Raw genomic sequence first — 26,758 nt, forward strand, 5'->3', positions numbered from 1 at the left:
GAACAGGTGTTGTCTGGGGCTATTTGTTTAAAGGACCTTCTCGGGGTCCATAGGATAAGGCATTTTTGCCACCAGGAAAGGCTAAGTCTCCTTTCTACTTTTTCTTACCAATGTAATACCACAAGCCTTCCGCGAAAAGGCTAACACCTAAGTTCTGAACCTTCTAGTCCTTTCCATTTACAATCGTATCCAGGAAATTGCAGTGATATCCATGGACTCAAAAGTCCCCGACTGTGGTCAAATCATTATAGCAGTTTTAATTGCCAGTTCTGGATTATGACGTGGTCAACCCAATTGACTGCAGAGAAAAGGGCTATTATGGTGGTTGCAAAATACTCCAGGCTAATGGACTGCCTAGAAGTTAATTCAAGGGCAGTACAGAAGCAGACACTGCCTGGATATATTCAGGATATCATCCTCTTCCCTGTCGCAGACAAATCATTCCTCAGCCAGCAGTTCAGGGCTGCTGACTTCTAAATAACATAATCTACCTGGCAAAGCACAGTCTGTGTATTGCTAACTCAGCTAGGCTCCATAAATTGTGATACCAGAGGCTAACGCACTGTGCCTTCGCCAAGTTGGCACAGCGCTGGGAGTCCAGAAATCCAAGTTCACTACACCCTTGCCCTTTACTGGGACCTTAGGAGAGTCATTCAAGCTTTCCAGCCTGATTCTTCTTTTGTGAAAAGAGATGGAGATTCCCTGGGGGGGGGGGGGGGGGCGGGGAGCTGAAGGGGAAGTTCAGGTGCAAAACACCCAGAGTTTTGTGGGATCCAGCTGCTGAGGGGGCTGGAGAAATGAAGTTGTTAAGGAAAATGAAGAAAGTTATCTTTGTTCCTTGGCTGAGTTTATGAGCCATGTCACCTACACACAACATGTGAGACGCTCTCTCTGTGATAGAGGGCTTTTCTCGGCATCTCTCAAGTTCCATCTGGACACCCTGATTCACTCTCTGAATCTTTGGGCCAGTTCAGCCAAGGCTCTGCTTTCTCCAGAGATCTTGTAGTTTGTACTTAGTTAAGAGCTCCCATCATCCCCATCTGATCTGAGTCCTAAACTGAGTAAAACTAGATGACCAAGGAAATAAGGTTTCAGAAGGTTGGTGTTTTTCTTTCATGAGCCTCTGATGCTCAGACCTGTCAATGCTCCATGTGTTTCCCAGGACTATGGCTCATGCCATCTTTTCTGCTATCAGAAGTTCTCCCAGAACCCTTAGAGCTCAGGGCATCAGAAAGACCAGGGCATCCTGAGACCAGCCCTTCCAGTGGCTCTCACTACAGAACCTGCAAATATTTGCTTTTCATGTGTTAATTTCTCTCTTCCTCCAGCTTGTAAATTCCAAGAGGATGGGGCCTGTCTGCTCAAGGCAAGGTGGGCATCCTTACCTGTAAAGGACACCAGTCCCACCGGTGGTTAGACCTGTTGTATTGGCCACTTGATTGTGGTGTTGCCAGAAGTGAAATAGATAGGAAGCTTGCTATAGTCTTAGTTGGTCTGGATAAGCAGAAGAATTCTAGGTCAAGTGAATGAAAGCTTAACTTGAATCATAAAAGTCACGAGGCTCAGGAGAGAGTCATGGCCCATCAGTGAATTCCCTGACTTGAGCCAGTTTACAGACCCAGAATGCCTCAAATAAAGGGGAGATGGTCTCTTCAGGACATTAGTATACTACTGAAACTATGCACTGTTAATCTTTCACTCAGCCTTCCCCAAGAGACTTATGGCCTTTTGCCAGGGTTACACTGCTGAGGGGAAAGGAGATAATCAGACTTTGGGGGGAGGGGGCTTACTAGGCACTGGCTCTGAAGTGACACTAATTCCAGGAGATCCAAACTGTCACTGAGGTTCACCAGTCAGAGTAGGGGCTTATGGTGCTTGGGAGATCATGGAGCTGTAGCTCAGGTCCGTCTCAAAGCGGGACCCACGGTACCCACTGAATCCATCCTATGGTCATTTCCCAGTTCCAGAATGCATAATTGGAATAGACATCGTCACTGAAAGAATCTCCACATTGGTCTAGCACCTGTCCACCAGTTCCACACACTAGGGATTGCAGAGGAGGAAGAGAATGTCTGGGTCATAGGCAGAGCCTTCATTTTGCAGATTTTGGTTCAGTGATGGAACCAGGAAGACACAGCTAGGACTGAAGTTACAACTTAGTCCTTTTGAACTAGCAACTCTGTACATAAGTAAACTGCATTCTGAATCCAAGGTCAAGATACCTTCCTGTTGATTTTATTGCAAATGCCACTGGTTGCCAGCTGCTCTGTCTTATTTCATTGCTGAAGCATCGACAGCGCTGTGTTATATTCCTATCTCTGCAGATAAGGGAGACTGGGAAGGATTACTTCATTTAGCCTGAGGTCTACCTGAGTTTGTGGTTTTATTGCCTTTAAATGTGCTTTCCTCTTAATTTCCCATACCAAGTCATGAATATATTTTGTTAGAAACATAAATATGTCCAGCTGCTGTATTTCGTGTGACTTTAAATATTTATTTGGGGGGGCGCCTGGGTGGCGCAGTCGGTTAAGCGTCCGACTTCAGCCAGGTCACGATCTCGCGGTCCGTGAGTTCGAGCCCCGCGTCAGGCTCTGGGCTGATGGCTCAGAGCCTGGAGCCTGTTTCCGATTCTGTGTCTCCCTCTCTGCCCCTCCCCCGTTCATGCTCTGTCTCTCTCTGTCCCAAAAATAAATAAACGTTGAAAAAAAAATTTAAATATTTGTTCGGTACAAAGAATGATTTTCTAGCTGGAGACAACAGTGAGAATGAGGAATAGGGCATCACCAATTATTCATCTGTCTCTCACTTTCCTAAGTGAATCTCACACCAGGGAATAGACGCTTCCCTCTCCTCTTTTGTTACAGAAAATTAGGAAGAGAGGAAATGGAGTTGACACCACTGATTCATTTTCATTTGCCCCAGAATTAAATTATTTGTCTCCAGTCAATGTTAATTATGGGAATTGTAATGCTTCAAATGCTGGGCAACGTCAGAGTTGGGAGCTTCTCACCGAGGGCCTGGCATAAAGGTCAGGAGGAAAATATAGCAACAGAATCAAAATGAAATTTCTGTGTGTCTGTGTATCAGAGTGAACAAATAGCCATTACTCCTTCTGCAAATGGAGCCTCACAAATGCATACTTCAGAGCTACTTTCAATATCCCTCTATTAACTGCATTAGAACCAGAATACCTTCGCTTTGTAGAAATGATCCCCACTAACTGGAATTCTTCAGTGTTTTATACTGAGCATCTCATTTATTCCCACAACATTTTTAATAAGTAGGTTTGCAAAAATATTATGCTTTTTTTTTTAATTAGAAGCTAGTGGCACAGATAGATTAAGCAGCTTCCAAATGTTCACTAGATCCTCAGGTCTTCTGAGTTTTAGTCTCATTCTGAACTGTATAAGATTCTCCCCTTAAAGTAGTCTTTCTCTTAAGATACATTTTATTTCCTTCTCATATTTGAAAAATGCAGACTCATTTCAAAATTTGCGAAACTCTTAAAATGTGTTTTATCAAATGCCTGTATGTGCTTGCCCTACAAGAGATGCTATGTTAAGCACTTATAATAATGACTCCCTTAAACCTCATGGTGACCCTATGAAGAAGATACCCTTTATTCTACCCATTTTCTAGATAGCGAAATTGAGGCACAGAGAGGTTAAATAACCGTCCAAGGTCACATGGCAAGTTATGCAGTCGTACATAGGCAGTCTGGCTCCAGAATCCACGTTTATACCACCAGGCTGCGCTGTCTCGGATTCAATGAGAAGTATCTCTGATTTCATATGACACAGTGCCCAGTACATGATAGACACTAAATAAACATTTTGAACAAATCAATTCAGAAAGGTTTCTGACCCAGAGAATCAGTACGGAGAACTGTGCTACTGTGAAAGATGAGGCAACAGATTAAATTACTTTTGATCCAAAAGTAATCACACACCTGGATTGTGAACAGTAAGTCATTGTTTTCTTAGGCCTGTGTTGTCCAACGGGCAGCATGTAACTACCAAGCACTTGAAATGCAGCCAGATTGAGATGTGCTGTAAATGCAAAATGCATAACACTGGTTTCAAAGACTTAGCACATATAGAAGGGTGCAAATACCTCATTAATAATTTGTATATGGATTACATGTTAAAATGATAATATTTGAACGTATGTTGAGTTAAATTAATATATATATTAAAACTAACTTCAGCTGATTGTTTTCCTCTTTGTCTTAATATCTTTTCTAGAAAATTTAAAGTTATATATGTGGCTCACATGATACTTCTTTCGGAAGGCACTATCTTAGACAATGGCTTATATGAGAATTTCCAACATAAAGGTTGACCTTTTGGACACTTATTTCCCAGTTGCTCTTTGGCAAAGGTTCTGTTGATCCCAAGAAAAATGTAACAGAGCAAAAGGCCTTCCAGACTTATAGTGTATAATTGTGAGAAATTAGCCATATGTGCTCTTTTTTTTTAAATTTTTTTTAACGTTTATTTATTTTTGAGACAGGGAGAGACAGAGCATGAACAGGGGAGGGTCAGAGAGAGGGACACAGAATCCGAAGCAGGCTCCAGGCCCTGAGCTGTCAGCACAGAGCCTGACGCGGGGCTCAAACTCACTGACCGCGAGATCATGACCTGAGCCGAAGTCAGCCGCTTATTAACTGACTGAGCCACCCAGGCGCCCCCCCCCCCCCCCCCCATATGTGCTCTTTAGAAAAGACTCTGTCAGCTCCTTGAGGGCCGGGACTTGTGTTCTTCACATCTGTACCTCCAGCAACCGTGATGTGCTTCGCCCAGAGTCTGGCTGGAGGGGGTGGGGTGGAGGACAGGTAAAATGGTAGCTCGGGGAGAGGGTGAGCGGAGGAGTGGATGACTGGATGCACACAGCACGTGACTGGAGAAGTCCACGTGTTTTGTCCTCACTTCTTACAGATCATCGTAGTGTTCGTCACCACCTTTATTCATGACACTGTTTAGGTGGTCCTGGAATGCGTTCTTCCAGTTCTTTCTAGAACTAGATTAATTTTGTTTTTCAAGACAGCATTAGAATCCTGATCTACAGCTACACCTCCCCCCCTCCCCCCCTCCCCCCTCCCCCGGGCATAGTATCTGTGCTGCTGTGGATGCTATAGGTTCGAGGGCTTAGGGTAGCAACCTGATTGCAAACGAGGGCTAAGAGAGTTGTACTGAAGCTGTTTTCTTAGAAACACATCTTTTATCCAAATTAGATATTTACGTCTCAATATTTTTTAAAATAGTCAAGGTTTCTACCAATTATTCTATCCATACTTTACATAATATTGAGAAAATAACAACTGCCCACATCAAAGAATATGAGTTTTTGTTTAAATCTGTGGCTTTGGAGAGTGGAAAACTAGAGGTACCCAAACCACACATCCTTTAGCACTGCCCCTGGGTATGGGAGATTCCCATTCTTGATTTGATGACTGGTTCGGTTACCAGTAAGTGTTCTCCTGTTTCTATCTTGAGTACTCGTAATGAACAGGTGCTTTCTAATTGATGCAGCAATCTCATTTTCTGTGTGAACGCAGCCCATTCAGAAACCATTAGATCTGTATTCTTTTCTCTAAGCCTCTGTAGTAGTCTGTTTGCTTTCATGAAAAGGAAGTCACTGCAAAGTCCTTCTTCAGGACTGCTGCTTTAATTGTTTATTTCTGGGTCCAATTCAATAAAGCATAATGAATTGGTTCTGAATTGCTGTGCAATTTGCCTGGCAGTTCATTGTCGTTGATTTTCATTTTTTTGTTGATTCTGAGTGAAGATTAAAAGGATATTTTCATGCAACTTTCTTGTAATTGTACAGACTATACCCAGTATAGACTTCACCATTCAGTATTCTTTTTATAAGCCCATAATACCCATCTTAGTAAATGCTGTCAGAGTCAGCTCGGGTAGACTTCACCCTCTGCATATTATCAGTATGGAGCATGTGACTTTACAGTGCATATTAAACTTCCTCCTGAATTCTGTCCTCACCTAATGCCCCATTTCCCGGTGGAAATGGAAGATGGAAGATTGAGGTGAAGGACCATTTGACAATCACACGGTGAAATAAGTTAGAATGAAATTATTCTTTGTTACATGCTTACTGGGGAATTAGAGCAGAACAGAATTACTCAATAGAATCCCTCCTCAGGACAAGAACTCATCAGACATTCCATAATTTTTCCTCTAAACTGTCATATTTCAAGCCATTTTAAGTACAATTACTCTTTTTATCCATAGCCTCCCTCTTTTATTGCAAAACCCTGAACTCTTCCCTATCTTTGCCTCCGTAGCCAGCCTAAGCCAGTATGATGAGGTACAGGGACCAACATAATCTACCATAGCTGCCGTCTGAACTGGACTAGTATGAGGTAAGGCTGTGAAATTTGCAGCCTTAAGATCATCAGGCTTCTCAGTTTCTCAGTGAAGTATGTGCAGACATTAATATTTGGCATTCCCTTTCATCCTGCTGTGCTAAACTGACTTAACTTATGTGTCTCATATTCCCGACAGAGGAGATATTTTGTCTGTAAAGCTGACACACCCTTTGCCGTATACAATATCCCGCTCATGAATTTGCCTTAGATTATTGAGGAAAATAAATGTGTTTCATGATATTCACAAGATGCCTGGTATTGAGTCACATGTAGACCTTTTGAGGTGGGGTGCGTGTGTATGTGTGTGTGTGTATGTGTGTGTGTGTGTGTGTACACTCACAGATGTGGGCACACATGCATGTAGAATGGGGTTGGAGAGTGGTCCCAACTTATTCTAGAATGTGTTTTAACACAGTTTTTTTTTAGCTTCTTTATACTTCTTTTTTTTTTTTTAAGTTTTGAGTGTTTATTTTTGAGATAGAGACAGAGACAGAGCGCAAATGGGGGAAGGGCAGAGAGAGAGGGAGACACAGAATCCAAAGCAGGCTCCAGGCTCCAAGCTGTCAACACAGAGCCCCACGCGGGGCTAGAACCCAAGAACCATGAGATCATGACCCGAGCCAAAGTTGGATGCCTAGCTGACTGAGCCACCCAGGTGCTCCAGTTTCTTTATATTTCTATAATTAAAGTTGTAAAAGCCCAACATTAATTACTATTTCTTAAGAATAACTCTAACTCTGGGGCGCCTGGGTGGCTCAGTTGGTTGACCGTCCGGCTTCAGCTCGGGTCACGATCTCGCGGTCCGCGAGTTCGAGCCCCGCATCGGGCTCTGGGCTGATGGCTCAGAGCCTGGAGCCTGCTTCGGAATCTGTGTCTCCCTCTCTCTCTGATCCTCTCCCGTTCATGCTCTGTCTCTCTCTGTCTCAAAAATAAATAAACATTAAAAAAAAATTAAAAAAAAAGAATAACTCCAACTCTGAAATTCCAAATATCAATTCTTTCAGCTGTGTCAATTCAATTTTGTTTTAATCTGGCTAATATTCCACCTATATAGAGTGTGGATTTCAATTATTATTCCCTCTAAGTCTCCTATTACCAAATATAATTAAGATTTGACCCTTTTTGACAGCTAATAAAATAGATTCAATATCTGATCCTGAGAAAGTCTTTATAAACCATCTTGATCTGTTTGCTTCATTTATGTAAACATGCCATCAAATATGAATTTTGAGAAAACTTCAACAGTAGTTAATTGACCATTATATAATGAACAATAAAAAGGGGGCATCTGGGTGACTCAGTTGGTTGAACGTCTGACTCTTAATTTCAGCTCAAGTCATCATCTCACAGTTCGTGGGATTGAGCCGTGGATCAGGCTCTGCACTGACAAGCACGGAGCATGCTTGGGATTCTCTCTGCCCCTCCCCTGCTCATGCTTACATGCTCAAGTGTGCACGTGCTGTCTGTCTCTGTCTCTCTCTCTCAAAAAAAAAAAGGTCTCCATGCTAACTGGATTTAGAAATGTATTGCACATCAGATAATGTAAAAGATAACCATCTCATGCCTTATCTTATGGATTTTTAGTATAAAACAAGTTATCATTTCATTAAATCCCCATTACAAGAGTTTCTCAACCTCAACACTATTAATATTTTGGAATGGATAATTCTTTGTTGTGAATAACTGGCTTGTGTATTTTAGGATTCTTAGCAGCATCCCTGGCCTCTACTTACTATATGCCAATAGCACCTCCTGAGTTGTGAACAACTAGAAATGTATCCAGACATTGCCGAATGCCTGTTGAGAGACTGGTGAACACAACCCACTGTATTTAACAGCAGCTGATACATGGGAATTTGAGAACTTCCATTTAAATATTTGTTATCTTCTCATGTATTCTCAGAAATTGTATCTTGATACAATAAAACAATTATTTTTTTTTCAACATTTATTTATTTTTTGGGGGACAGAGAGAGACAGAGTATGAACGGGGGAGGGGCAGAGAGAGAGGGAGACACAGAATCAGAAACAGGCTCCAGGCTCTGAGCCATCAGCCCAGAGCCCGACGCGGGGCTCGAACTCACGGACCGCGAGATCGTGACCTGGCTGAAGTCGGATGCTTAACCAACTGTGCCACCCAGGCGCCCCTACAATAAAACAATTAAAGAAATACATTAGCCCCTCATACAAAGTATTGAACTATTGATACAGAGTAATAATGAAAAATTTTCTTTCTTTTCTTTATTTTATTATTATTTTTTTTTTACTTATAAAAAAGGAAGGGGGACAGCTTTTTCTTATCCTCAACACTTCCAGGAACAAAATCATATTGTAAGACATGAACACTTGTGCTTTCTCTCTTACCTAAACTTGTATTGTTGTTGGTAATTCTAGCATTCTGCAGCCCTTTTCTGAAAGGTACCAAGGTATTTTAGAAGCTCCCAGAGTGCCCAAGAGGATTGCACAGTGTCTTATGCCCAGAGGTTCCAAGCGACTCTTCTCACCAGGGGACCTGGTCAAGAGGTGACCATGGAAATTCAGATATGCAGTAATTTCAGGAGCTCTGTGGGGACTTTATTGCTATCAGAACTTCCATCCCAGCACCCACGACTTCTCTTATGGTTGTACTGACCCAAAACATAAGATGTATCTTTTAATTCATGGGAGATGTTTAGGTCATCAGAACAAGTTTCTCCAGAAGGTTTGGAGTGGCACCTCCATCAGCAGAGAGGCTTCATGAAATACAGCTCTTCTGAGGAACACTTAGTGCATGTCCAGTGGGCCAGGTAATGGGGATTCAAAGATGAATGGAATATAGTCCTCACCTTCAGGGAACCTTCACTCTGATGTGAATAATGTTTAAGACCTCTGATGGAGTATGAAATACGAGTAATAGTTAACATTACCACATGCTCTAATGGGGTTTTTTTCCGCTTAAAGAACATGATAGTAACAGGAGGAGTGAGATTTTCCCTAAAATGGATGATCAGCCGCAGTAGGAAGTGTGAATGCTTGGATTGTTTTGTAGGTCTCTGAATCTGAAGAACTTTGCAAAGGATTTGAATAGACTCCCTCTCTCATTCTTCAGACTCATCTATCTATTGATATTAGAGTTCCTTGCAGTCTGCTTTGCATACAGATATTGAGAGACATCCATGCAAAAATAACCACCTTAAAAAGAGACATTGAATCAAAAGCACCTGGATTGCTCATGTGCCCCTAAAAGTTGGTATTCTCTTATGCAACAGTAATTTGTTTAAAACTAACAGGCAAGTTTACTGTTTTCCGCTTGCCATTTTAGTCACCCTGGAGTACATTTATCTTGGTTCAGAGTGGCCTGGCATATCTTAACATTCAGTTGTTCCTTCATGAAATGTGAGTTATAGCTCTTCCATATGGAATGTCCAGAATCCTGATGAAACATTAATTAGGATGTGAAAAGTCAATAAAAACCGAGACTCTTTATGCATTGCGAAGTGAAGGCATAGATTAGGGGCCTGGGCCTTTATGGTGCAGAGAAACGGATCCTTCACATCAAATTTAAAAGGAGTAGTGTTAAGTGATTGATGACACGGCCATTTTATTTCCTACCGAAACTGTGTGTTATAATGAAACCACTTTATTTATTTTTTTTTTTATAATTTTTTTTTCAACGTTTATTTATTTTCGGGACAGAGAGAGACAGAGCATGAACGGGGGAGGGACAGAGAGAGAGGGAGACACAGAATCGGAAACAGGCTCCAGGCTCTGAGCCATCAGCCCAGAGCCTGACGCTGGGCTCGAACTTAGGACCGCGAGATCGTGACCTGGCTGAAGTCGGACGCTTAACCGACTGCGCCACCCAGGCGCCCCATGAAACCACTTTAAATCTGTTCAGAAACTTTGTTGAATTTTTAAAACTCAGGGAAGCCTCCCTGAGAAAGTGGTTGTTAAATTGAATCTTCAAATAAGTAGTCCCCAAAAAGTAATATAGTCCAGGCAGGAGCAACAGCCTGTGGAAGGCAAGGAAGTAGGGGGGAAATCTAGCAACTTCTGGATACTTCAGAATACATTTCTTTTTTTGCATAGAAACATTCTTTTATTTATTCATTAATTTGTTTTTCATCCTTTTGATTTTTTTAAATGAGAATGTTAATTATAAAAGCAGTTCATGCTCTTTTGTTAAAAACAAGTATTTCAGGTAATGAAGTGTTTAAAATAGAAAGTGGAAGTCCACCATTCAACAACTTCCCTGCTTCCAGCATCGAATTTATTTTTCATTTTTTTGATTTAAATTTCGGTTAGTTAACATACAGTGCAATATTGGTTTTAAGAGTAGAATTCAGTGATCCATCACTTACATATAACACCCAGTGCTCATCACAATAAATGCCTCCTTAGTTCCCATCACCCATCTAGCCCATCCCCCACCCACTTCCCTCCATCAACCCTCAGTTTGTTCTCTATCATTAAGAGTCTCATGTGGTTTATTTCCCTGTCTTCTCTTCCCCCTCCTTCCCATGTGCTTATCTGTTTTGTTTCTTAAATTCTGCACGTGAGTGAAATCATGGTATTTTTCTTTCTCTGATGGACTTATTTCGCTTAGCATAATACATTCTAGCTCCATCCATATCATAGCAATGGCAAGATTTCATTCTTTTGGATGTCTGAGTAATATTCCTTTGTAAATACATACCACCCTCGTCTTTATCCATCCATCAGTCGAAGGACATTGGGGCTCTGTCTATAGTTTGGCTATTGTTGACAATGCTGCTATAAACACTGGGGTGCAGATTCAAATACCCCTTTGAATCTGTATTTTTGTATCCTTTGGGTAAATACATAATAATACAATTGCTGGATCACAGGGTAGTTCTGTTTAAGCTAGTGATTTTTAAACCATTTGAATAAGAGTTCCCACTAAGAAACACATTGCAGCCCATTATACACTTATATACATATATATTTATTTTATATATATCAATGTATATGTAGACACACACACACACATATATATATGCATAAATGTATATACATTCTACATCATAAACATGTTCATAATGAAGAAAAAGTTTCATGAAATGATGCTTATCCTTATTACTTGAGTTGCCCTGAACTATTTTCATCTCTATTGTAATTTTTAAATGTTAGTAGCTTATAGCTACTGAGTTAATTCTGTAGCCCACAGACTGAAAAGCACTGACCTGAGTGATCTGCCCACACCTAACAGTAGATAACTTCTACGTCACTTTAAGAAGGGACAAATGCATGAAGCAGTGCCATATTTTGACCTACTGTTTGATGCAGAATGACATTATGAATCTTGCGATTTGTTTGGTACATCCAGTTTGCTACAGATAAGGCCTTTCTCTAAATTTCATTTGCTAAAGTCATTGCCAATACTTCTTTATCATATCAAAGGCTCTGAGGAAATCAGTTACTGCTAAATGGATAAATGCATGTTCTCTTCCTTGATGTGAAATGTCAATAGCAATTTACCTTACAGAAATCTGAACATCAAGGAATCAGCACATGTTTTTAAAACTATATTGCTAAGTGTTTTCTCTACAATTTGTTTATATCTGTTATTGTACATCATTTAAAAAATATTGATTTTAGGGGCGCCTGGGTGGCGCAGTCAGTTAAGCGTCCGATTTCAGCCAGGTCACGATCTCGCGGTCCGTGGGTTCGAGCCCCGCGTCGGGCTCTGGGCTGATGGCTCAGAGCCTGGAGCCTGTTTCCGATTCTGTGTCTCCCTCTCTCTCTGCCCCTCCCCCGTTCATGCTCTGTCTTTCTCTGTCCCAAAAATAAATAAAAAAACGTTGAAAAAAAAATTTAAAAAAATATATTGATTTTAAGAATTCAGGGTGGCTCAGTCATTTGAGTGTCTGACTCTTGATTTCACCTCAGGTCATGATCCTCGGGTGGTGGGATCGAGCCCTGCATTAGGGTCCATGCTGAGCATTGTGCCTACATGGGATCCTCTCTCTCTCTCTCTCTCTCTCTCTCTCTCTCTCTCTCTCCATCTCTCCCCTGCTTACATGCTCTCTCTTTCTAAAATAAATTAAATTAAATTAAATTAAATTAAATTAAATTAAATTAAATTAAATAAGAGTTAATATTACTGTTTAGAATGATAGTAATGTTTTCCCATAACCCTACTTTCTGAGGCAGTGGTTTTAAAACTTAGGGGGTCAAGACCTATTTGAAACTCTGATGAGATTTATGGCCTATCTTCCTAGAATGAACAAAACATTTATTCCATATACACTCACTAGAGAACACTTAGCCTAAATGGAAGTCACTGCTCATGTCATCTCTCTAGAGCTCAGTCAGCATCTCTTACAATTGCCCACTGGAAGGAAGCATTGTACTCCCTTCTATTAGTATTGAAACCAGCAGCACCTTATTTGATTCTACCAGTGCACCTACACGTGTACTCATGCGGCGGTGAAATCTATCTACTGGGTTCTACTGAAATCTGAAACCTACTGAGGCCAGAACAGTCTAGGAAGCAACCCCATTGAGCCTGTGGCCATCAACACAGCAGCCTGATTGGGCTGCAGTACCAGCTGCCACAGTGTAGCAGCGAGCAAGTACAGTTACAGACCGCCTCCAAGAAGTGTTTGAAGCTCTTTCCAAAGTCACCACGTCGTGGGTAGAACTTATCATAGTATCTCTTTTTTTAAATGTGTTAATTAAAATACTCACTAGATTGTACCAAATGCTGTAATTCTGGCAAATATGTAGAACGTTCAACCCTGAGCAGAAAACCCGTCATAATCTTCAACAAGGGAGGCTCTAGAAACCACATGACTAGGGCACCACTGCCACCTTTTGGTGACATTACTTAATTGCAGGTTCTGGAGGGATAATAAACCTGTATTAAACAGAGATTATAGTGTTAAAATTACAAAATGATAGAAAATATACATGGCTTGATATGCTGGGATAGAGAGAGAGCATGTGCTGTCAGAGCTTGCTTTGGTTCTGCACTTTGCATCTCACGTGGCTGTACTGGCTCTGATTTCTTGTATTTTCTGTACCTGTTGGCAGGATTGGAGGAGCCATTCCCACTGTGTTCTCCTACTTTGCTGAAGTGCTGGCCCGAGAGAAGCGGGGTGAGCATCTGAGCTGGCTCTGCATGTTCTGGATGATTGGTGGGATCTACGCCTCTGCCATGGCTTGGGCTATCATCCCGCATTACGGTAAGAGGCTGGCCTTACGTGGGCTGGGCAGGCATCTTATTTTACTTCAGACTCCATTCCATCCCTTCCCTCTCTTGTAGATGCTGGTTTGAGGACAACACTGTCATAATCAAGTCTTTCCCTTTTGTGATACCTAGGATGTTTTTCCCCCCGTACAGAGTCCTGTATAAGGGAGGACTATGCATTTTGCTGTTTTTAAAGTAATCACTTTCATTTGCTTTCTATGTGCTATCAACTCTGGCGTCCCCACCCCAATGGACGTGTAAGGAGACACAGATCTCAATCAGCATATAAGGCAACATGACTTCAATTGTTTTGGGGACTGTCATATACATCAGGCACATACAACTACCTTCATTCGTCCCCTCTGGGTCCAGTCCAAAGCTTAGCCCCATGTTATCCCTGCGTCTTCTGGCAGCTCATAACTCAGATGAGAACAGGAAGAATCCTGTCTTCTCATGGACCCTCTGAGAATTTAAGATGTGATTCTCCTGTCCTTGCTGCCAGGATCCCCTCCTCAGTTTCTCCCTAAGCACTTCTTCCTGCCACCTCTGAATACCTGAAGGCCTCATGTTTCTGAGCAGTGTTGTCCTGCTTGAAAGCCAGAAACTTCCAGTTGCTTCATCTACAAACAGTGAAATGCAGGGAGAGGTTCACAGAATCCAGGAATCAAATTCCATATATAAGGAAAAGAGGAAGGGAGGTGTTCTGGTTGTGTGTGTGTGTGTGTGTGTGTGTGTGTGTGTGTGTGTGTAAGAGAGAGCAAACAGGTTGAAGTTTGCAAAATATGAGTACTGTATAAAATAAATGGCATGTGACTTCAAAAACTCACTCTTTTGTTCAACCTAAAATTGAATCGATCATCAGCTAAAAATTAGATTTCAGAAATTCACTTTTTGATCATTTTCTTTTTTTCTGCTTTTGTTTTAGAGCAGAGCAATTTTTCATTATAAAGCATAGTTCTGTTAGGGAACAACCTTCTGTGAATTTGATTCATTGCTAAAATCAAAGACAAGATGTAGATTTTAGTATTAAAATGCATTGTAATTTATTTTAATATACTGCATTACAAAATTCAGGTTTGTCACACTCTTTATTTTAATAAACCTAAAAACTTACATGCAAATCAAAATTGTATATAACAATGACAGCAAAAACATAAAACCTTCCTACAAAAGCATGTCTGTAGTTCCCTGTCTTTGGACACGTAAGAACTGGAGGAAAAGAAATGTGGACTTGGCGAAGTCTGGGGACAGCTTGCTCCCTGCAGGCTCAACATCAACCATCCAACAGAGAAGGAAAAAAAAGGAGGAGGAGGAGGAGGAGGAGGAGGAGGAGGGACGAGGAGGAGGAGGAGGACGAAAAGGAGGAGGAGGAGGAGGAGGAAGAAGAAGAAGAAGAAGAAGAAGAAGAAGAAGAAGAAGAAGAAGAAGAAGAAGAAGGAGGAAGAGGAGGAGGAAGAGGAAACAGAAAAAGAAAAAAAAAAGAAAAGAAAAGAAAAAGAAAAAAGAAATCAAAGGAAAAAAAGATGTAAGGAATTGGTTACTTGGCCAAAGAGAACTTTTCTTTGCCGCACACTTAAGTTGAGTGTGGCCTGCCAAGCTCAAGTGATGAGTTTTCCTTTCTTACACTCTGGTTGCTTCTGGGCCAGAAATACCCTCATACAGGTGGTTACCCAGGTCCACCCGAAGGCTCGTTTTCTGCCACCATCCAAGGAATTCTAGGTGATTCTCCTCCTTTGTCTGGGCCCTGAAGACCTCAGCCACCCCCAGAACTTGCCCCTGTAGGAAGACATCTAGCTCCCGCCCCACGCAGCTGGCTGTTTGGAAAGGAAAAGCCGTTTCACTGCCATATAAAGAATTGCTTCTTAGGAACTATGTGTAAAGAGATAAAAAGGAGATACAGAGCCTGTGCAGGGTCCAGCTTTACCCAACCTTGCTCCTTCAGGCTCTTTATGCATATGCAACCTTTGTACCAATTTTTTAAAAGTGCCTCATCCAGGTGGACTTGGTTGCAACCCTACTGCTTGGCCTCTCCAGTTGCCCACGCAGAGAATTACTGCTGGTGATTTCACTCTGCAGCTGGATTCCTTCCAAGGCCGGCCTTGCATCTCAGCCTCTGATGGCAGCACAGCATCTTGACTCCTGGGTTTTTGGCGTCTCCTTCCTGGTCCCCTTCCCCATCGTATGGCAGAATTTCTCCTGCTGGCCTTTCTAAACTTGCAAGTCAGTAGGGCTTCTGTAGTTCCCATATTTCCACCAGACCTGGGCATGATTGCTTTTGTTTGTTTTTCCTCACTAGGTATTTAGTTCCTCAGACTCTTGCCTTTCACGCATCCCAACCCTTAAGCCATGGAGGGCTCCAGATTTTGCCTCCAGCCTTGCCAATCATCAGTTAGTGGCTACCCTACAGAAAATGGGCATAATCCCACCTTGATTTTTCTCAAGCACACATAACGTATTCTTTTTTATAGCAAAAAAGGCTACCTAGTCCATACAAAACTGGAAAGAGCTGAAGTGGTGAATCATAAACAATTGATAAAAAAAAATTACAAAAAAAAACCAATCAGAATACAACAAAATCAAATGTATCTGAGGCTGAAATTAATTTATATGTTAAAGGAACCTTGAGAAATAATGACCTGGTTAAGAAATCAGAAACAGAATATTAAAACCTTATGCCCATGCTTTATTGAAGGCTTTCCATGGCCAGAAATGTGGCAAAAGCAATTATTGCAATCAAGCTGTCTGTATATTAGAATCAACAGGGGAGATTTTTAAATACGCTTGCTGAGTTCATTGTTGCATGCCTGCAATTTGAAGAGTTTTCATTATTTCAAAATAAAAGAACTTAGTTTTAAAAATTCTGTGCTCCTAGGGGATGATGATGTTTTGTATCTTGATGTGGGGGATGGTGTTTCAGGGGTATTCATTTATAAAAATGCATTAGGCTGGGTACTTAAGATTTGTGTACATCACTATATGGATGTTACAGTTTTTTTTTTTTTTATAAAAACGCTTAACTAAAAGTTTACCTCTTCCCTAACCCCCTGAAAATACCCATGCTTGGGTCCTACGCCAGACCATTTGAATTCAGTTGTCTGGGGTGGGGACTCAGCGTGGGTGGTTTTCAAAGCCCCCAGGTGGTTCTCTACAGTCACGTTTGAGATTCTGCAGCTCCCTGCCTCTCCCTGTGGATGATCTCGGAAGCCCCTGGGACTTCATCATGTATGTATAGGGAGGGCTGCACATGGGAGCAAAGAGAAGAGTGAGCCTGACCAGCATGGTTGACTTATTCAGCAGGTGTTTAGGTTTCTGTGTTGTTGGTTTCATCCAAGCTGAAGGCCTTTCCTATCCATGAGGCTTAGAATCACTTAAAAAGCAACTCTGACATCTCGATATGTCTTCTTCTCAATGCCACATCTTTTTATTTTACTTCAAATAGACAAGGGGTGTTAAGGCATCTATTTCCCTTGCAGATTCTGAAAAAACAAAAAGGTTTCTCTTTTCCCTGTGAAATTCTGCATTGCATAAAATGATGTCGCAGCCCATAGGGAAAAGAGAGCATGTGGGTCCTGCCCCTCCATCATCCTTCATTTAGGAGACCTCTGAGCACCACCACCTGTGTGCTGTAAGGAGTTTTCACCCAGCAGGGGAGGAATTTGGGAGCAAAATAACATGACTCAGAGCCAGATTCTGGCCCTTCTCACACCAGTAATAGGATTTGCGCTAGAGGGAAGGAATCAAAACCTGGCGTCCACGCTGCAAGTAATTCAAATAATAAACGATGGAGATAAGAAGGTGTCTGTGGTGTTGCCTTTCTGCTTTTTTTTTTTTTGGCAGAGGGGGCGCTGCACAAAGCCCTGCACCTGATGCCAGGAGACTTGAACTCTGACTCCAGACAAGCTTCTTATGCAGAGCAGGACTTGACTGGATGGGAAAGGAAATCTGGAAGGATTCTTATGAAGTTAGACAACACCAGGAAGGGGGGTTGGACTGCTGCTAGGGCTGATGATTACCATGTGGGCTGTGGCCAGGGTTTGGTGATGGACAGAGGAATCCACCTAGTTTCTGTACTGGCATCGGATAATGATGGTGCTTGAACTTCACGTCACTGCTGGCAGGTGGAAGATTTCCCTGCAGACAGTCATCACCATCTGAAGTTTCCCAACATAAAATTACCTTGCCCACTCTGACAAGGCCCTGAGAAGGCAGAGTGCTTAGATGGCATCACCTTTCCTGCCGGCCACCTCCCCTGTGACCAGCTCCTTCCACTCAGGAGCTTCGGGGCTCTCCGTGAGAGAAAAAATAGCACGAGTATGAGATTTTTTTCTTCAGCCTCCCCCCTCTCAGTAACCAGGACACCTAAGCATTTAATGGAAGCCTCAAGTGCCTTTGGGGAAAATCGGGTGGGTTGCTGAATCACAGCACTTTCCCTCTCAGGCTGAGAGCTCGCATTGAGGCCCGGGCTTTGGAGTTGCTGTGGGATTGCAGCGCTGTCTGCTCCATTAAACCCTCTGTCATCTTTTTCTCTTTTAAATTTGCGTGCACATCAGATGAGGTTTGTCCCCTGCTGAGCCGCCTGACAGTGTGCAGCAAGGACATTCAATTAGCTAAGTGGGAAGGCTCTCTGTTCAGCACAAAATGCCTCAGCTCTTAAAGCCTGGAGCACGTGGGCTGCACTCAGCACTGGAACAGCCCCATAGCCTCCGTCTCACCACCTTCCCTGCACACCCCCCAGAGCCAAGCTGGGGGCTCCGTAATGCCCAGGCCCACTCCTTCTCCCCACCCCCCAGCCACAGTGAGATGTCTGGGCTTAAAAACACATATTCCTGACGTTGTGACTACCGAGGTGTCCCTACTTCCTTTAGTTAAGAGATATGTGAAGCTAATCCATTTCTTCTCCTTAACGATGAAACTGGGTGAAGGGGGCACAGTATAGTTGAATGGCTGTCTGCCTGAAGAAGGAAACAGGCAGGGGTGTGCATGTTTTGTTCACAAGCGGAAAGGCACTGTGGCCAAGGGAAAGGTGGAGAGTGAGTGCTGATCTGGAGCCTCTCAGCTGTACTGCTTCTGGGTGTGAGCTTTGTCAAGCTGTTGAGTCTCTTCCCGCCCCATTTTCTGGTCAGCATCATGGTAGGGGTCAAGGTTGATGATCATATTAGAACCCCATGTTAGAGCATGATTAGTGCTCAAAAAGTGGTAGCTCTGGGGCACCTGGGTGGCTCAGTCGGTTAAAAGTCTGACTCTTGGTTTTGGCTCAAGACATGATCTCACGGTTCATGAGTTCGAGACCCACATTGGGCTCTGTGCTGACAGTGTGGAGTTTGCTTGGGATTCTCTCTCTCTCTCTCTCTCTCTCTCTCTCTCTCTCTCTCTCTCTCTCCCCCTCCCCCTCCGCTCCTCCCCCACCTTGCTCGCTCTCTCTCTCTCTCTCTCAAAATAAATAAATGAACATTGAAAAAAAGGTAGCTCTTATTGCTGTCAGGTTCATCTACATTGGATACCCAGACTCTGTCAACACATTCTGGCAAGAACTCAGAGCTACAAGAAAAGAGGGAGAGTGAGGTAATAAAGTATGTGAAACAAATAAACCTCACCTAGAGGGTGAGGAGATCAGAGGAGTCAGAGGAAAGAAAAAATAGGAAAAAAATTAAGATAGAATCAAGGAAAAAATAATACTGGAAAACCTACATTACCTGGAATCCAATGAATCCAAATCTTCCATTCATTCACTTGTTGGATGATTTAATATTTGAAGAACATATACTATACAAAGATCCACCTTAAAGCCTTGGGGCCACTCTCGCCAGGTAGGAAGAACAAGAGCCTGGCTGTTCTAATTGGCTGGCATAAATGCCAGCCAGCCCTGTGGGTTACAGGGACTACAGTGGACCCCAGCTCCACCTCGGTGGCAAGGTGTCCTACACTCCGCTCACCGGCAGTCAGCAGAGTGGTTACCGGCATGGGGTTAGATATGAGACATGCCCTGGTTCCAAGCAGGCTGTGCCATTCTCTAGTTTTGTCACTTTTAGGGCAGTTAGTTGGGCTGTCTGGTCCTCAGTTTCTTTATCTCTAAAGCAGGCATACTGCCCCATAGTGTTGCTCTACTCAAGGACTATGTACAAAAAGTGGTTACCACACAGTGCCTGATACACATGTTCATTAAATGGAAATGGGGCTTTTTTTCTTCTTTTCCACAGGTGGGGCTAACGTTGAGGGAAGGGTATGAAGAAGGAACTAGAATAGTAAAAGGAGCTTGCTGTCCTTTCCTAACCATAGTTTCTCACTCTGTGCTTATGACTTGAAGGCTATAGAGGTGGATAAGAAGGGGGAGTGTACAGGAACAGAGCTTGAGAGGCGTGCCAAGTATTCTGCACCCACTCCAGGGTGGCAGGGGAGGGCTACAGTGACAGCTGGGTCCCACTTTCCAGCCCAGCCAGAACAGGTAGGTGTCGAGTGGCCCCAAGCCCTGCTGCCTACCTTTGCCGAACTTCATTGAATGTCACAGGGCTAAAGATTTTATGCTCAAATACGTGAGTAGGACATGTAGGAGGAATCAACTTGGTACATCAATGGATACCAGTAGCATTTCTTAATTTGTCCAATTTAGAATCCATCTGATCTTTGATTTCAACAAAATGACCTTTGAGCTTGGATTTCCTTCACTCTGTGGCTCAGTTTTCCCTCTGCATTAGAGGCATACATCAACCCCCATAATAATAAAGTCTTTATTTAAGAGCTTAAGAAATGGACATGAGGCAGTCTCATAGTTTAAGCATATGACTATGTTCTTAGTGAGTATGTTTCATTGCTTACGGGTTTCAGAGGCCTTCTTAGACATAGCCACAGGCTCTCCCATCCTCAGTCCTCCTCTCTCCTCATGCTCAGTGCATCACCTGGGGAAACATGTTTGTCAGGTAGGGCCAGCTCCCCCACCTGCCACCCACCCCAGCCCCTGCTGCAGATCCAAAAGATATGTCTCCATCCTTGAGTGATGGAGAATTCTGCACAGTCTCACTCTGCCCTTTGAGGTATGCGTGGTGAACTCACAGGAGCCACCTCTTCTGTTGTGCATTAAGCCAGTTACCATGGTGCTCAGGTCTTCATGCTTCCATTCAAACTCCTTAGAAAGGGAAGGGGCAGCAGTCACTTGTTGAGAGCCTTCTATGTCCCAGACATTATGCCAGGCACATTGATCTTACACACAGAGTCTTAGAGAAATGGGCTTTAAACCTATGACGGTTTTCCTGCTCATGTCTTGGCGTGAAGAACCGTGGGGGTGCGTCCTGCTGAGGCTGCTGGGTGAAGACTCAGGCAGTCAGGTGAAGCCTGAAGAATGTTCCTCTCAGAGTGATGCTTTTAAACACAGAAAATGAAGTAAGTAGGATTGTAAATGAAACCAATTGTTATCAAAATGTATTAGTATATTAAGTAACAACACCTGGTATCAGGTCTAATAGCTACCATAATTTTTAAGTAGATATGCACATAGAAGCCGAAAGTCAACTCATTCTTTCTCTTGCATCCTAGGAAACCATTGGACTATGGGTTCTCCCAGAATCCCACATTCCATTCTTTACCGCCTGTGTTAGTTAAGATTAGGATTGACTGGAGGGGGAAGAAAGATGAGGATTGACTGGATATAAAAGAAAAAAAAACAGGTACCTGGGTGGCTCAATCATTTAAGTGTCCGACTTCGGCTTAGGTCATGATCTCGCAGTTGGTGAGTTCGAGCCCCACATTGGGCTCTGTGCTGACAGCTTGGAGCCTGGAGCCTGCTTGGAATTCTGTGTCTCTCTCTCTCTCTACCCCTCCCGTGCTTGTGCTCTGTCTCTCTCTCTCAAAAATAAATAAACTTTAAAAAAATTTTTTTAAGAAAAAACAAATTAACACAGGCATGAACAAGATGTAAGCTTGTTTTATATTAAAAGGAGACCGGATTGGAGCTGTCCAGTGCTGGGATGGTAGTTGCATCCATCAAAGGCCCAATTCCTCTTATCTCAAAATTCCCTTTATCTGCCAGTCTTAGCACATTCCGACTAGTAGGTCCACATTCTAGGCAGCATAAATCAGGAAGGATCGATAGGCTATACCTGTGCTACCATTAAAAATCTCCCTGTGTCAGGGGCACCTGTGTGGCTTAGTTGGTTAAGTGTCCAACTCTTGGTCTCAGCCCAGGTCTTGATCTCAGAGTCATGAGTTCACACCCCTCATTGTGTTCTGCACTGGTTGTGAAGCCTACTTTACAAAACAATTCTCCCTGGAAGTCCCACACAAATCCACTTAAATCTCATTAGCCAGAACTTCAGCACGTGACCATTCCTAGCTGCAAGGGAGTCTTGGAAATGTATAGTAGTCTTCTGTACCAAGCAGTAGAGAGAACACAGATCAGATAGAGTGGATTTGGGGAGACAACTATTCATCTCTGCTGTACCATTTCATTCTTTCTCTGGAAAATCCTTCAGAAATATCCATGTGGTTCATAATCTAAAATTTTTGTATGGCCCTTCTGTATTGGTTTTTAGATGCAAATAATGGAAAGCAACTCTGGCTAACTTAACCAGAACAGGAATTTATTAGAAGGCTATTGAGTAGCTCACAGAATGGTCAGGAAGGCTAGAGCACCAGGCTCAGGAAATGGCAGGAGCCAAGAGTATTGTTCCTTAGATGGCTGGCATGGTCAGTCAACAAACTCAAAATTTTAGCACCCAGACCCAAAAACCCCCGCTAATTTCTAAGAGAAATTAGTTCAAAGTACACAGCTTCAGTTTCCACTGCACCAAGGAGCTTTGATAGCGGTTTAATTGTTTTTCAAAGATCATGGAGATTTCTATGCAAGATAGAATCCTCAGGGGCACCACCTGCTGTTAGAAAGTCATGACTATCAAAAAGTGACATTATAGACAAGGTATCTTAAGGCCCTAATTCAGTTAAGGCACTTAGCATATAATCACGTGTGCCAGAGAGGAGAATCTGCGTCCATATGAGGGTGGATACAGTTTGGGCTAGTGCGGCCTTTACATGTTGGTTACAAGAAAATTAGGTACAAAACTAGAGGGAGCCCTACCCAATGTGAATCCTCTGAGGTATTTTAGCAGACCAGACCTCTTCATCCTCAGATTACAGTTGACTAAACCTCTGGGTCCTTCCCAAAGCAAATGTGAATCCCAGCCTAATCACTGGACTAGATCTTCCATGAATCCTGGAGTACTTGATCTCCAGTAGAGATGAAAGCACCTATATCTATAATAAATAAAACCAGAAAAGTTGGTTTCACTTACTGTAGGTATGGATAACCTACTGCAAGAGCTGTTGACTTTAAGGTGTGCCTTGAGAACAAACAGTGAAAACATTTGATAGTATAGAAAATGTATGTCACAAATGAATGGCAATACCAGATTCTGGTGAGCATGCAGAGACACTACATGTTTCATGCATTGCTGGTGGGAACGCAAAATAGTGCAGCCTCTCTGGAATATAGTTGGGCAGTTTCTTAACAACAACAACAACAACACTTAAACACACCTAACATATGACCCACAATTGCACTCCTAGGCATTTACCCCAGAGAAATGAACATTTATATCCACACAAAAACTTATATATAATTGCTCATAACACGTTTTTTTTTGTTTTTTGTTTTTTTTTTTTTTGGCAATAGCTCCAAACCAGAACAACCAAAATGTCCTAGATTACCACAGAATGCTGCTATTCAGCAACAAAAGGAACTTGATACAAGAGCTTGAATAGGGCTCAGGGGCATTTTGCTGAGTTAAAAATTAGCTAACCTCAAAAGGTATACGTACATAATGTTCTGGAAATGACAAATATCAAACTGGAGAAAAAGTTAACGGTTAGAAGGAGTGAGGAGAAGGGGAGCAGGGGTGATTACATAGGGTAGCCCCTGGGGGATCTTTGAGTTGATGGAATAGTGTTTGTCTTGATTGTGGAGGTGGTTATATAAATCCACACGTATGACAAAATGACATAGAACTACACACACACATGATCCCGCTGTCAGTTTCCTGCTTTTGATATTATCCTATACTTATGTGAGTTCTAAGCATTTCTAACCATTGAGGGAAATTGGGTGAAGAGTACACGGGATCTCTCTGTATTATCTTGCAATTTTCTGTAACCTCAGTTACTTCAAAAGAAAAAAGAAAAACAAAATTAGTAATGCTTTTTTTTGAAAGGTGTTTATATATATCATCTTATTTATTACAGTAATTTTAGGAACAAAAGCAACAGTGTTATTCCCATTTGTTGAATGGTGAACCTGCTGCATAGAAAGTTTCTCATCTCCCAAAGTGACAAAGAAAGTGGAATATTAGAAATTAGAACCAGTCTTCTGATTCTCTCTTCTTCAAAATGTCCTCCAGACACAACAAACCTAAGAAATGTGCCCAAAGAGCAGAGGGTTGTTTGGAAGTCTTCTGATGGTCTCTACAGTGTGCGTATGCAGTCTAACCCTCACCTATCTGCATAATGCTGTCATAACCCCTTGGCAAGCTTTGAAAGACCTATGCCTCCAGCCTTTGCCATAAGAAAAACCATTTGCACTCAGAATTCAGTCATCTAAAAACTACCTTACCGAAAATGTCATAAAAGACAGAAGAGGTTGTGCATCATGTGTCTCATAACCCACAACTTCATCAGTCTTTATCTGATATTTGTGTTTCTTTCAAAGACTGCATTAAGTCTTCTCTCTCCCCCTCCCCCACAGCATGCGACTTCAATAGCTTGTCTCCTTCCTCCAGGAATCCAACTGCCTTGCCCACCCCGTTTTCCTTGCCAAAATTTACTTTCTCACAGTTCTCAAGGTTGGGAAGTCCGAGATCAAGGTGGCAGCTGGTTTGGTTTCTGGTTGAGGGCTCTCTTCCTGGCCATCTTCTTGTTGTGTCATCAATGTGGCAGAGAGACAGAGATTTCTTTTTTCTTGTGTTCGATTGGAGATGAACCCTTATTACCTCAGTTACTTCCTAGAAACCTTTTCTCCAGATATGGTCACATTGGGCATTAGGGCTTTAATATATGAATTTGGGGACACAGTTCATTTCATAGCACCATCCACTGTGGTTTTAGCAAACAGAGGACCTTCTGATCATCAGAAACATATCCTTACCCACTTACCCTTTGAAGGCATTGAAAGTTATGAATTTCCTCTAGAGTTTTTCTTGTTAGATACCTATTAGAAATTTAGCGCTGCAACACTGATCTCTTTTCTCTCTTAAATAAGATCTTATAATATCCTTATGGTTTCACAAGAACTCCCCATCTCATTTCCCTAAACATTTGAATGTTCTGAACTAGAGAAAATGCATGTGTGTGTGTATTTCCTTTAAAAGAACCGTTCCAAAAATACTCTTGCTGGGCTGAATTCATCATTAACCTAATTAGATCCTTTATCCAAGACTCACAATTAACACCATTACCAAGTCTTGATAACTAATTGCAGTGCTTCTAAATTAACTTTCACCTGGAAGGACATAAAATGTTCCTTGTTTGAGCATGTGACCATTTCCTGGATTTCCATCAATAATATTGAACTGGCATAGAGGACAAGGGATATTTACAGTGTTGTGGAGAGAAGGAGAAGGCTTCCCCGATATCTTAGGGTACACGCTACAGAACCTGGACATAACTTATCTTCGTATGCATAGCGAGGTCCCCAAAAGGTATGTTCCCTCCCCTTGCCCAGATGGTTAAGATGAAAGGGTGTAGAGCTGCCCATCTGTTTTTTATAGGTGCAATATTCTTTCATTTGTAAGAAGTAAACCAAACTTTAATCTTCACATCAGAGGCATTCATGCTGAATGACCTGGAAGTTCCTATTCTCTTATGGGCTGACTTAGTATCTACATTTTATATAGCTGTCTCTGTCAAAATTGAGCCTACATATGGTCTGAGTTGCTTTTAGAGGGTCCCAAGACAATCCCTGTTAAAGACCCATGGTGTGGCATCTGTGGTCATTCAGCGCAACTGGACCACACTTAGGATACCTATATAATTCCATTAGATATGCACAATTAATGCCTAGAATGGAGACTTAGAAGCATAGATGGTTAAATAAGACAGAGTTTGAGGTTGAAAGCATAATGGGGGTATCTAATTATGCAACTGAGTGATTCTTAAAGGGTTTCTTCTCAGGTTTGGAAGGTGCTGCTTCTTTAGGAAGTGTCTGGTATTTTATGTAACATTGGAACATATCTGCACCTGAGGACCAATTGAATTATATTGTCCACTATTCTTCCTTCTCGTGCTCACTCTTCAGTGAGCTCTTTGGCTGTGCTGCCCGTCACAGTGTGCAATGTACAAGACAAACGGCGGTCATGAGGCTGGGGCAGGACACCCACAAAGAGGTTGGAAAACAGCCTGAGAACTGTGTGCCAGGAGATGGCAGTGGCCAAGCTCTAAATTTGGCAGAATTAAAGGAGGCAAAGTATGGCAATAGAAAACACCGTGGGCCAGAGCAGAGTGAGCTGGTTACCATAGGTCTGCATCAAATGAACTGTCCTGCTGACAAGAAGATGCTCTAGCGTGTTGTGTGATTTAGTCATAGTGAAAAGATGAGCTGTCTCAGCCATTTGCACATTCCCTCACCCAGTCTTCTAAACAACTGGAAGCATATCTTCATGAGGTGACTGGCTGGCAAGGGTTGGGAAATTGGTTGAAGGTCATGGAACCAATATATTTTTTCCTGTCTAAGTCTAAATTATCCCACAACGAAGTGGATCCTAGGATGTTGCCCTCATTACTGTTAAACTAATAGATATTGGGCATTCATTTAAATTATTTGATGAGGTGTAGCACTATACTTTGGATGTAGCAACATTTTTGCGGGGCATCTACTCTGTGACTGGCCCTTAGCTTCTAGGCTAAGGTGGGAATATAAAGAAACATCTGGTTTGGGTAACAATGAAGACCCCCCAAATCAAGTGTGGCTTCTCATCATTTTTGCTTCAGCCTACAGGTTCAAAGTGCCCCTTTCTGAAATACTGTGGCGGATTTGGCAGTTCAGCCTTGCTAGGGCCACTTTGAATTCCAACTGTTCTTTAACATACAAATATTACAAGTTAGTTGGAGGGAACACACCAGCCCCATGGGTTAGGCAGAGGGTTGGGGAAAACTCAGGCAAGAAGGGAGGCTGAGTCATGAAAAGTCAGAGTCCTGGTTTCATT

The 26,758-nt window shown here is 42.4% G+C and overlaps 1 protein-coding gene and 1 non-coding gene across 2 annotated transcripts in view; both read left to right on the forward strand.

Moving 5' to 3' along the window:
• Positions 1-26,758, forward strand: part of SV2C (synaptic vesicle glycoprotein 2C) — a 224,445-nt gene that overhangs the window by 108,217 nt on the left and 89,470 nt on the right. The window contains exon 4 of the mRNA XM_003981081.6: positions 13,424-13,575. Coding sequence (XP_003981130.1) covers positions 13,424-13,575 — 152 coding nt within the window. The remainder of the gene's footprint in view (positions 1-13,423; positions 13,576-26,758) is intronic.
• Positions 14,740-14,870, forward strand: LOC111557030. Its single transcript, XR_002736777.1, has one exon. It is a non-coding gene; the product is annotated as a small nucleolar RNA SNORA38 (small nucleolar RNA).

Source organism: Felis catus, chromosome A1 (genome assembly GCF_018350175.1).
Source record: "Felis catus isolate Fca126 chromosome A1, F.catus_Fca126_mat1.0, whole genome shotgun sequence".
Taxonomy (NCBI): Eukaryota; Metazoa; Chordata; class Mammalia; order Carnivora; family Felidae; genus Felis; species Felis catus.